The sequence below is a fragment of the Coptis chinensis genome, chromosome 6 (assembly GCF_015680905.1).
Source record: "Coptis chinensis isolate HL-2020 chromosome 6, ASM1568090v1, whole genome shotgun sequence".
NCBI lineage: Eukaryota > Viridiplantae > Streptophyta > Magnoliopsida > Ranunculales > Ranunculaceae > Coptis > Coptis chinensis.
Window position 1 is genome coordinate 24,303,433 of NC_141461.1, and position 12,174 is coordinate 24,315,606.

The 12,174-nt window shown below is 39.5% G+C and overlaps 1 protein-coding gene, 1 long non-coding RNA gene and 1 pseudogene across 2 annotated transcripts; all 3 read left to right on the top strand.

The window, feature by feature from the left end:
- Positions 1–384: 384 nt before the first annotated feature.
- CML30 (Calcium-binding EF-hand family protein) lies at positions 385–1,218 on the top strand. The gene has a single exon (XM_086567074.1). The coding sequence runs from the start codon at positions 454–456 to the stop codon at positions 1,078–1,080; it is 627 nt and encodes a 208-aa protein (XP_086423200.1). The 5' UTR covers positions 385–453; the 3' UTR covers positions 1,081–1,218.
- Positions 1,219–2,684: 1,466 nt separating this feature from the next.
- LOC147492250 (PHD finger protein EHD3-like) lies at positions 2,685–10,695 on the top strand (annotated as a pseudogene).
- Positions 10,696–10,710: 15 nt separating this feature from the next.
- Positions 10,711–11,608, top strand: LOC147492251 (uncharacterized). Its single transcript, XR_015198627.1, has 2 exons — positions 10,711–10,993; positions 11,239–11,608. It is a non-coding gene; the product is annotated as an uncharacterized LOC147492251 (long non-coding RNA).
- Positions 11,609–12,174: the final 566 nt, after the last annotated feature.

The following is a 12,174-nucleotide window of genomic DNA, read 5'->3' on the forward strand; positions in this document are numbered from 1 at the left end:
CACCACCTAAATAAAAAAAAGTTTTTCCTTGTAGAATCTTTTGTTTTGAAATGGTTTGAATTTAATAACGGAAGACCAAAACTTAAAGCAGAATTTGGGCTGATGAAAGCGTGAAAGAAACTATGTGAAGACAATGCTCAGTTGCAATAGTTAAAATGCCCCACTATGCTATGTGGGTATTACTTTCAGAAAGTAGTGCACCTTTTAAGAATTTCAATGGAGGTGCGTGCTGCATAGGCATCTTGTAATGATAAAATGTTCTTTTCTTCTGTTTCAGCATTGGCCACCTATGCTTTCTTTGTTTTGTGGTTTGTGTTCTTAGATTAAATACTCTTATTCTGTAGTTCTTTAGAAGCAATCCAAGAATCCAAGAACCAAAACCAAGTTTTGCCTACTAGCCCTGCCTTTAGATAAGAATCTCTTTACAAGTAAGAATAAAGTGTATATTTTTGCATGTATATATGTAGGCATGTACCAGTGAGAGATTATTCATTTCATTTTTCACTCTCATTGCAGTGCCTTCAGAAAATGGCAAAGTTGAGTTTGCTGAATTTTCAATACAACCTTTCAAGGCGACTTCCATCAAAACCAGCAAGATGGGGGTCGAGTGAAAGGCAATGGTCTGGTTTGTCACCCTCTTTCCAACCAAATATAGAGGAAATGAAGCGGGTATTCGACACATTCGATGCTAACAAGGACGGGAAAATATCGAAGGAAGAATACCGCTCAGTGTTGAGGGCGTTAGGGAAACAAAATGTGGAAACAGAAGTGACTAAAGCATTTAAAGTTGCTGATTCAGATGGAGATGGTTTTATTGATTTCAAAGAGTTCATGGATGTGCACGAGAAAGGAGGTGGTGTTAAACCAGTGGACATAAAAAACGCTTTTAAAACATTTGATTTGGATGGAAATGGGAAAATAAGTGCAGAGGAATTGTTAGAGGTGTTAAAGAGGCTGGGGGACAGATGTAGCCTTGAAACATGTAAGAAAATGGTAAGAGCAGTTGATGCAGATGGCAATGGTTTGATTGACATGGATGAATTCATGAAAATGATGACTCAAACCATGAAACTTTGTTAAAAGGTTTATTTTATCGTCTGTTATTTTCAGTTGAATATGGTGTCTCCTAGACTCATTGTTTACTATGCTGATAGTATGTCGTCATGCTTCTTGAGAACATGACTATAATAATAAAGAAGCCTCGTCTTATGGATGCTAGTCTTGAGGAGAACATATTTTAAATAAAAATTTTGTTGCGCTGAATTAATTAAATCACCGCCCACGCGCTCTACCACTGAGCTAAGAAGGCTTCACATTCAAAGTGGTATCTGTTTTATATAATATCCTGTGTGGGTTCTTTAGTGATTTTATTAAACCCTATAAAAAGAATAATTGAGGAAATTTTGCAATTAAAGATATTCCTAGATCTAAATTTTTGACTGGATCTTTGATAATTTGATTTAATTACCATCCCAGGCTCATGGCTTCCAACGTAACTTGAGTGAGAACATGAAATTCATAAACAACACTAATTGGTGAGATTCAGGGTAAATATTCAACAAGTTGGAGCTGATTTCTGTCCCTTATTTGGAGAAGCAGTTTAATTTTATGCAAAATAGTAACATACCATATACTTCGCAAGGAAAATAAATATATCCGCAACATATTCATTATTTTTGTCGATGCAAACAATTCAATAAAAAATATACTGCAAATTTAAAATAATAATATTAAAAAAAGACATAGAACACGTATAAGGCGCTTGTGCATTGCTTGATCTGGTATCCTGCTTGCTCTACTAAGCAAGCTCAAGAAAATGCTTGAGCTCTTCATCGGTGCATGGTAGAACCATAGGTGCCTTTGATTCATGAACAAACTCTAATCCGAAGGCTTCATCAGGAGAATTCTTGAGTACAAGCGCGGAGAACTCCGGCATCCATGTATACTGGACAGGAAGTCGATATTCTGTTTTCTCTTTTCCAACGAAAACAGTTTTGAACCCTTTCGAAACTGAACCAGAACCGTTCGAAACTGAATGGTTCAAAACTGAATCGTTCGTGTCGGGCATCTTTGAACATGCAATTAGCTTCTTCAATCGTGATAAAAGGCTTCTCTTCAACGCTGCCATAGAGACTATTTGGTACTTCAATATCAAGGACAACAAAACAAGTATATAGTAGTAGCACTAGTTTTGGAGAGAAGAGGGTTTTGTATCGGCCAAATTCATGACTATCAGGATGACATGTCTCATGGACGGAAGTAACATAAGGTACAAGGGAGAGAGAGCATAGGATCCAGTCCGCGAAACATTAAATGGACGTGGACTCCATAGAGACATAGGGTTTAGTGACTCAAGAAGATGCAAGATAGTGAAACCGGGGTCAGGTGTACAGGATCCAGTCCGCGAAACATTAAATGGACGTGGACTCCATAGAGACATAGGGGTTTAGTGACTCAAGAAGATGCAAGATAGTGAAACCGGGGTCAGGTGTACAGGATCCAGTTCGCGATAAGTAATGCGAGAGATGGACAGTTAGAAAAGAGGGCGGTTACGAGAGGTAGAAGAAGGAGATGAGAAGTAGGAGAAGAGGAGAGAAAAAAAAGAGGGAAAAAGGAGGAGAGAACTACTACAAATGACACGGCTTGATCCCCCTGAAACTCGGGGTGCGTGAGGGCAGCCCTAAATGGGTTCAGCTGAAAGATTCAAAAGAGAGGGAGTCTCATCTTCGAGAAGAGACAGAGGAGATTGGAGGTGTGAGGCTAAAAGATACAAACTGGGTTCACACAATGGCGCCGTCTGTGGGGAACGAATAAAAAGTTTGTAGGTTGTGTAGGTGGTCTACAAGTTGAGGAGATGGGCGTATACAATTGCAGGGATGGGTCGAGATTACTGAAGTCATAGCTGATGTGCCATCCATAAGCGGGGAAGAGAGGGTGGTTTCTTCGTAAAAATATATTTAAGCACCTCTTGACGAGTTTAATACCTTCTAAATCTTTTGTGTCCATCAAGCAGGGCTGTGATCCTTTATGGCTTTTATATTAAGATCGTGAGCATGGATATAGTGTGCTTTGCATTAATAGGAAATCATCCACAATGAGTTTTCTTTGTTTGATTTTTGGAATCTTGTGCTGCTTAGAAGAAGTCCACTGTCAAAGTCTCGTATGTGCATCCATGGATGGACATTTGTACCGCACTTATTTGAATGTTTTATATCCGTGCGGTTTTATTGTTGTTTTAACTTCGAAAATGAAGAAGCAAATTAATCACTGCACAAAGAGGTAGAACCAAGAATTTGCTCTTTCCTCTTTGGATATTGGAAATGATGATGCTTGAAATTGGTCCGAAGTGATCACATCTTTTCTCGTTTAGAAGTGTCACTCCTTTTCTCATAGGTTGCATTATATAAGTGGACAACAAGTTTGAAATAGGGTTGATAGCTAATGTAATCATATAAGAAATAGGGTTTTACTATCTTTTGCTTGATATCCGAGGTGAGGCAAGAGATGGTGCGATCTAATCATGCCATATTCATCCACCGACATGTATGAGAAAGAACGAAGATATGGGATTTCTTGTTGTTTCCTTCAAGATTAAATGGACCTTACACAAAAGGATGTCCGAAAGTTATGTGGAGATATTATAAGCTCTGGTCTTTTCTTTTGGGTTCTTGTCTTTTAAATTTGCACCTCTTCCCGATCACGGTTGGATTATAGAAGAAAATACTTTTCGTATTTTTGAAGGTCGAGAAAGCGACATCAACCGCATTATAGTCTACATTTATGGGGAATGAGGACTTCTTTATACATGGAGATAAAGGAGCACGGGATATATCAAATGGATCCCGTAACACTCAATGAACAAGCTAAGGATCATGCTACAAATGAGTCAGTGTTAGCTTGTTTTTCATGATGTCATAGCTTCGAGAATTTTGTTAAGCTCAGAAAACTACTCTCCAAAAATTTGCAAGGCATTAAGGTTGAAAGATTTGTGGAATTCAGTATCATCAATACAAGAATGAAAAATGGGGCTTATGGTCATTCTGCTCGACTTTTTACTGAAGACATTCATCAGCTATGGTTGAACTTTCATAAGATTGGTGCTGAAATGGTTTCTCTCACAAAGGGCCTGTCAGATGTGTCGAGGATAGCATACTGCAAGCATGTTGGTGGTTCTGTAAATGGCACTTATTGGGAAGGAAAAAACGAGGAGTTCAATCAAGTTCACCCTGGAAACATGGACAGTTTGGGCCTGGACATTACGAAACCTTGTGTCCTTTCGAAGTCGACCGACAAAAAGTACACCGCGACCCACCGATTTGAAGAAGAGTAATATCCGCAATTTTGTGGTGGCAAAACAGATGAAAGGATCTCAGATCGTATGTGATTCATGTGAGAAGATGTATCACGCCTTCGGTGTTGGGGTTTCGATTAGTGAGAATTCCCCAGAAGTTGGTATTGTATGAACTGTACGCCAAAGATCGGTTTAGAGTCATCACATGAGAATTGTGTTCTTTGTGAGAGAGCCAACAACCCATGTACTGAAACTCATATGGCTGAAGGTAAAATGGATTCAATCATTAATGGGCTGCTTAGCAACAGGAATGCAAATTCTAATTCGTGGATGGAAGCAGATTTATCCCAGCAGTCTAGCGAAAGCACAGTGAGCAATGGTTGCAAGCTGTGTAGATGTGAGTTTGAGGGTAATCAATACCGTGAATGGTTTGCCTCGTTGATCAAGATGATGAAAAGATTGTCCTTTGTGATGGTTGCGACAATGCATACCACATATATTGCATGGAGCCTCCTTTGGCTTCTATACCCAAGGGTAAATGGTTTTGTAGAGTTTGTGATACACGGCTGCAGGCAATACGCAAGGCAAAATGGGTGTATGAGACTCTTGAGAAACAAATGTAACACGGAGAAATAAAAGCGTATGCGGGGATCGGTTGATACGCCGCGTCGCAGCTGGGTCTATCGAATAATGAGAAACATCGAAAGCCGAAAGTGCGGGAAGTGAACGGAGTCAGTAGGATCTGTCGATATGATCTTAAATGCAGCCAGAAAAAGCTGAAAAATGAAGAGAGGTTGACTCAGTACAAAAAATATAGAAAGGCATACACCGCGGCAGGTAACTCGTTTCTTTTACCGTCATGTACATAATTGATAGACGAGTAGTTACACTGGGGGCAGGCAAGTCTTGCCCCTGGCCTTGGCGATGTATATGGGGACAGATTAGGATTGTCCCCGCACCTGCGGGTATTCCGCGAACCTATTCATTTGTAGGAGGTTCGCGGACCATGAATGAGAAAACGTGGTGGTACACCTCCTCGGGGTAAGACGAATGGTACACAATTTGAAGCACATGATTGCTATTATATTGGTATGCAAATACGTATATTGAATTAATGTTTCTCGTTAAAACTCACGTATTATTTGTGCAATACTCGAACATGAAAGTTTCAGGTTACAGAGAAAGAGAAAGACTTGCGGTACCGTGGAACCAAGCGGAGTTTGAGCTGGTATTGAGAGATGGATCCATCTCACCTCATTTACTACTTTATTTGCATACACTATATTGTCGTCAAAAAGTTTACTGTCTCCATTAAATGTGTATTGCATGATATAACATTGAGTAAGACCAGAGTCGAGCCCCTCGCTACCTATAATGGAACCTCGAGTCTTTGTTTAGTTTTTCAATTAAAAGAGAGGAGGCTTGCTTTTACATATTGCTAAGTGAGCCGAGGAATGATAGTTTGTGTTGAATGTTATATCAATGAAATAGAGAGCATACTTCTTCCAATTGTTTCATGAGTATTGGGCCATGAACGAAAAAAAAAACTTGGGGCAAACCGAACTGCCCCCATCAAGCTTCACAGCTGACCAAAGACAGCGGAGGGGATGAGCCTTTCACGGACTAGATGTCCGAATCAAACTTGCATTGGGGGCAAACTGAGCTGCCCCCATCAGGCTTCACAACTGACCAAAGACAGCGGGGGGGATGAGCCCTTCGCGGACTAGATGTCCGAATAAAACTTGGGGGCAAACTGAGCTGCCCCAATCAGCTTCACAACCGATCAAAGACAGGGGGGATGAGCCCTTCAGACCGTGAACCCGCGGTCCGAATCAAGCTTGGGGCAAAATGAGATGCCTCTAAGCCAGAGAGCGGGGGGGATGAGCCCTTCGTGGACCGCAGTGTCCGAATCAAGCTTGGGACAAAATGAGATGCCTCTAAGCCAGAGAGCGAGGGGGATGAGCCATTCGTGGACCGCAGTGTCCGAATCAAGCTTGGGGTAAAATGAGCTGCCTATAAGCCAGAGAGCGGGGGGGATGAGCCCTTCGTGGACCGCAGTGTCCGAATCAAGCTTGGGGCAAAATGAGCTGCCTCTAAGCTAGAGAGCGGGGGGGACGAAGCCCTTCGCGAACATGATGTGGAGTGTTACAGAGCGCTGAGGAGAATGGGAGGAGACCCTTATGGAGATGTTGACTGTTACAAATAAGAGCGAAGGGGTTGAGACCCTTCGGGATATATTGTTGAGTTCTACAAAAGAGAAATGGAGGGGATGAGGCCCTTTGGGGACGTGATATCGAGTTCCATGAGTAAGTGCGAAGGGGATGAGATCCTTTGTGGACAATATGTGAGTTGGAAGAGTGAGAGCGAAGGGGATGTGACCCTTCGCAGATATTCTAATGAGTTCTATGTACGAGAACCGATTGCTTGAGACACTTTGCAGAGATGATGATTGATTGTGAAGAGTGAGGGCTAAGGGGAAAAGACCCATCGCAGGCTAGAGTAAGGAATCGCGAATCAAGTAAGTAGAGGATATCTCGGACCCCTGAACAGAGTTCGTCGCGTGGTTCCGGGGGCCGAGAGGGGGCACCTGTATCGGCCAAATTCATGACTATCAGGATGACATGTCTCATGGACGGAGGTAACATAAGGTACAAGGGAGAGAGAGCATAGGATCCAGTCCGCGAAACATTAAATGGACGTGGACTCCATAGAGACATAGGGGTTTAGTGACTCAAGAAGATGCAAGATAGTGAAACCGGGGTCAGGTGTACAGGATCTAGTCCGCGATAAGTAATGCGAGAGATGGACAGTTAGAAAAGAGGGCGGTTACGAGAGGTAGAAGTAGGAGATGAGAAGTAGGAGAAGAGGAGAGAAAAAGGAGGGAAAAAAGGAGGAGAGAACTACGGCTGACAGCCTTGATCCCCCTAAACTTCGTGGGTACGCTGAGGGGGGCAATGGGTCAATCGGGCTAGCCCGGCCCTAAACATTTAAAGCCCTTCAAATATTAGGGCCGGGTCAGCCCGGCCCTAAAGTCAGCATAGGGTCGGGTCGGGCCGGGTCACAAGTCTAAACCTCAAGCCCTTACCCTACCCTAAGCCCTCTTTAAAGGCTTTAGGGCCGGGCTTTAAGGCCGGGCCTATATATTTTCTTTTTTTTTACTACATCAGTTTTAAAACTCATTTATATTACAAAAATGTACAATAATCTACAAACTCAAAGTCCAACCAACCTAGTAATAATCTTGTATAAGTCCAAAATTTTAAAATGCACATCCACAATCTAATGAACTGAAGTACATCGAGAGTTCGGAATTTGTTCTTCCTTGTACTCAAACCTCACTAAAATTACATTTTAAATTGAAATACATAGATAAATAATTATATTATCATTTTAAAGGAAGAAGTAATAGATATAAAGAAGAAACATAATAGTTTTGGTTAAGGGTCATGGAAGTTGTTAAACTATTTGTAATATCATAAATTATTTCTATAATAGATTCAAACAAATATAATATTACCTTTCTTCTAATTTAAAAGTGATTCAAGCTTTGTATATGGAAATGAAAATATTGGCTTTTGAACAAGTGATGGAGAAAGGTTTGAGATTACAAATGTCATTTTTCCTCGACAAAGGTTGTTTTGGTTTCTATGTTACAAATGTCTACTCAGATTTTGCTTTAATGGTGTGGAAGGAAATCTTTAGTTTTAAACTTGGCTTGGATGTGAATAAAAATATAATTTATAAGAAATAAGTGAGAAAAGAAATTGAGAATAATAAGTTATGGACTTTGACTTGATGATCAAAGGAATAAAGTCTTATTTTTATTAGGCTAGTGCTCATTGTTCTTCATGGTACATTAAGTTGACAAGTTTTTGTTATATAAGACAAGTTATTGAAAGTACCCTTGGGTGTAAGTGATAAATTACAAAGGACAATGTTATTTTAATTGAAAATATTTAACAAAGAGTTGGACAATTATAGTATGTGTATTTATAGTGAAAGTGTGAAACAGGGCCGGTTAGGGCTTGGTTAGGGTCGGGCCTATGTTTTAGAATCTTAGCCCTAGCCCTGACCTAGAAGGCATTAGGGCCGGCCCGGCCCGGCCCTAAACTCTGTGAGGGCTTTATAGGGCTTAGGGTCGGGTCGGTCAGGGCCGGGTTAGGGTCGTTAGGGCCAAATTCCCACCCCTAGTAGGCAGCCCTAAATGGGTTCAGCTGAAAGATTCAAAAGAGAAGGAGTCTCATTTTCGAGAAGAGACAGAGGAGATTGGAGGTGTGAGGCTAAAAGATACAAACTGGGTTCACACAGTTTTCTTAAACGAAATCAATGCCTTTTCTGTTAAAGTGAATGAAACTTTGAAATAATTAGGTCCTCGGCTGCTTTTATTTACTTGGGTCTATTCTTGTTCAAGGAAATTAATTTAGTTCGAGTAGGGTATTTGGTTTGGATTAGAAAAACGTTCAGGGTGCAATGTTGACAATATGAAAGTGCATGAAGATACGTATTTCTTTCCTATTGCAATTGCTATTTAGATTTCTGATCCAAGGTCTCACTCTACCATTGTCCATAGAATAGCCTTACGGGTACTGATCTTTATTGATGAAACAGATTCTAAAGCCCAGTAAAGTTGGACCTTACTTGGGCCAGAGACCAATCTCTGACTCTCTGGTTAAGTGGTTTGTTCTTCGTAGTCCAATGTTTCCTCAAAGAAAAAGAATAAGGGGAAAAGAAAATGTGCTAGTGTGCAAACTGCAAAGCTCATGTAATGACATCATAACTTGCTTACGCAGATGCCTGTAAACCATGGCAACGTCATGAAATGATATCACATATTTCCATTTGCATGTGGCTGATATGGAGAATTGGTAGAAATCGATTTACAAATCACTCTCTACCGAAAGGACCATATAGGATGCTAAAGGAAATAAAAAAGATGCAACAATAAAGCCTAAATACTTGCCCCATCTTAATCATATGCAGCAAGAATCCGCTATCTATGGTTCAAATGCAATGTCTAATGTCTTTGTTCTATAATTTGTTTGGGAACTTGTATAGTGATGAGGATATTATATCCGTGTAATATCCTTTAATTCAAACTATATCATACTAATAAATTAGTTATTGAAAAAAAATTAGTTATTGAAAAAAAAGATGGGTTAGTTAGACTAAATCCCCCAAAATATATACCAGTTTAGATTAAACTCCTTATTGTTTAAATCATTAGACGTAAATACCCATTCTGATTTATGTTTCCCTTAATTCTAGAACTGCACCTATTATTTTTTTCCTCGATTACTCTCCTACTCTATTTTTGCTAACATTACCACCATATATATACAAAATTATAACCCAAATACCAAGAACTTGAAACGATATCTACTTGGAAAATTGTTCAAACTATATTGTAACTCCTTTTGCTCATTATTCTCCTTATGCTACAATTCAATTGATTGTGATAAATGACCATCATCTTTAGCATGCAATATAGTATATGTTGTCCTCCCTAAATACGACATTTAAAGCTGTTTGCACCACCTCTCTTCCAATTCAAAACAACCCCACATCGTTATAACTCAAATCTAACTTACCTAATTAATTACCAACCCAAAAAAAACTAAACTTACCTAATTAAAAAATATGAGAATATATATGTAATGAATACTGATATTAGCCTTTAAAGCCATTTAAAATGCCAATTTGGCTAGAAATGTGTTTAAAAAAGTTGGAAATGAGGTTAAGAGTGAGAATGAATAATTGGTGGGGTGAGGATGAATTTAAAATGTGTGATTATTGAGTTTAAGTATTTTGAATGAGGAATCTATTCAAAAGGTTAGTGGGAAAGTTTGAAGGAACAAACATATAAGTGAGCTATCTTGAAACGGAAGATTTTAACTTTTAATAAAAACTCACTCAATCCAATTTGTTTTGGACTAATAATCAAAGGAATTGAGTATTTGGAGGTTAAAATTGAGTATTATTAGGTTTACTTAAGATTGGGTACGTTATTAGTGTTGTGGTTATGAGATTTGGGTTGTGATTGATTGTATTGTGGGATCAAGTTGGAGTTGGACCGTTGGGTACTTGGATAAGATGAGTGATCGGGGAAGAAGATAGAAGGGTCAAATACAATAGGGTTAGTTATGAAATTAAGTAAAATAACAACCATAATGTTTATTTAAGTCTAATGATTTAAACAATAAGGGGTTTAATCTAAATAGGGGTGGGGGGGGGGGGTGTTAGGTCTAATTAACCCAAAATATATATATGATCCTCATGCTTCGGACCATTGTGGATTTGTGGTTGCCAGAGCGTCGGCCCAGCATAAGGATATGTCCTAGATTCTGCTTGACTGAGATAAGAAGGAATCAATGATAAAGGCTGATGAAGTACGTGATGAACAAGAGAGTTCTATAAAGAGCAATCTTGGAGTAAAATTGCCGTCGTGCATCATATTGAAAAGCTCATTGTAATATTGTATTCATTAGTCTATACAATCATGAATAAGATGATTGACTTGATCAATGTTTTACGAACAACTAAGAATGATAATCTGAGAACAGAGCTCATGGTACGTGTAGCGACGTATGGCTTGTGGAAGGCAGTGAAAAACATTCATGACGGCAATACAAGCACTATACCTAAAGATGTTGCCACACAAAAGCAAATTCTTGTATGGTTGGAAAATCATCTCAACCCTAATCGGTATTCTCATTCAGTCACTCGCACATACTCTCTTTATTTGCTTTACACATTAGAATGGAAACCTATACTACAACTCTGTACTTGTGCACTTATAAGTCTTGGCCGGTAGCCCCGTGCATGTAAGGCACGTGTGGACCTTCAGCTCTGTGCCCGAGACCATATATATAATTCTTCTCTATGACTATCTAGCTTACCATTTTTCACAAGTAGAACTAATCCATGGCCATCTTCATGTATTATTTCAGCAAAGACGGAAAGATGAAGATGAATACTGTCCAAGAATTCAAGGAATTTGTTCAGAGTTTCGATGAAAACAATGATGGTAAAATAAGTAGGGAAGAACTACAAAAGGCACTCAATGAATTAGGCATTCCACTCGCTGGACTTGAAGCATGGTATGCAGTTGCAACTACAGATAAAGACTCTACTGGATTCATCGACAATGATAAAGAGTGGAATCAGCTACTCAAACATGCTGACCAGCATTGGGCCATATTCAACCGTGGGAATTGACCCCTTGAGCCTAAGCTCTGCTATCTATTTAGGATAATAAGTGAAGTGGTACTGAAAGTAGCTTGATGAATTAATGCATGAACTACATACTACTTATCATAACGTACTTAGTGGTATTTCAAAAGTTACTTCTCAGTCACTGAATCAGCTCATATCAATATCCTTAATTTCACTCTTAAGGTTCTGTTAATCGATGGAATTGAGTACTGGCCTGGATAGGTGGTGTCGTGGTGACCATTTTCCAAACGACTTATTTCAAGCAATTTGACCAGATAATTTATCAGTAAATTGGTAATTTAATATGATCTTGGTAACAGATTTTACTTCCGAGGTGTATAGAATACTTTATTTAGCCACCTTAGAGCATCTCTAGGTGGTGGTAGCATACTCTTCAAATTTGAAGAATGTTACCACAGAATCTGATAGCAAATTTCGACCAACTCTAGGTGGTCGCAAATTCGTGGTCGCAAAATTTATTGGAGATGACCTGCTGTATGACATTAGTAATCGGGCGCTAGATCACCGCGCTACGACATTACAACTGTCGCCCCCAAGTTCAAAAAAAACTCACGCGACATTCCCAAAGTAAAAAATAATAATTTGTGCGACATTATTAGTAGTGCCACCCCGATTTATCGGGCGCTGCGGGTGTTGGTCAAAGTCAAAAA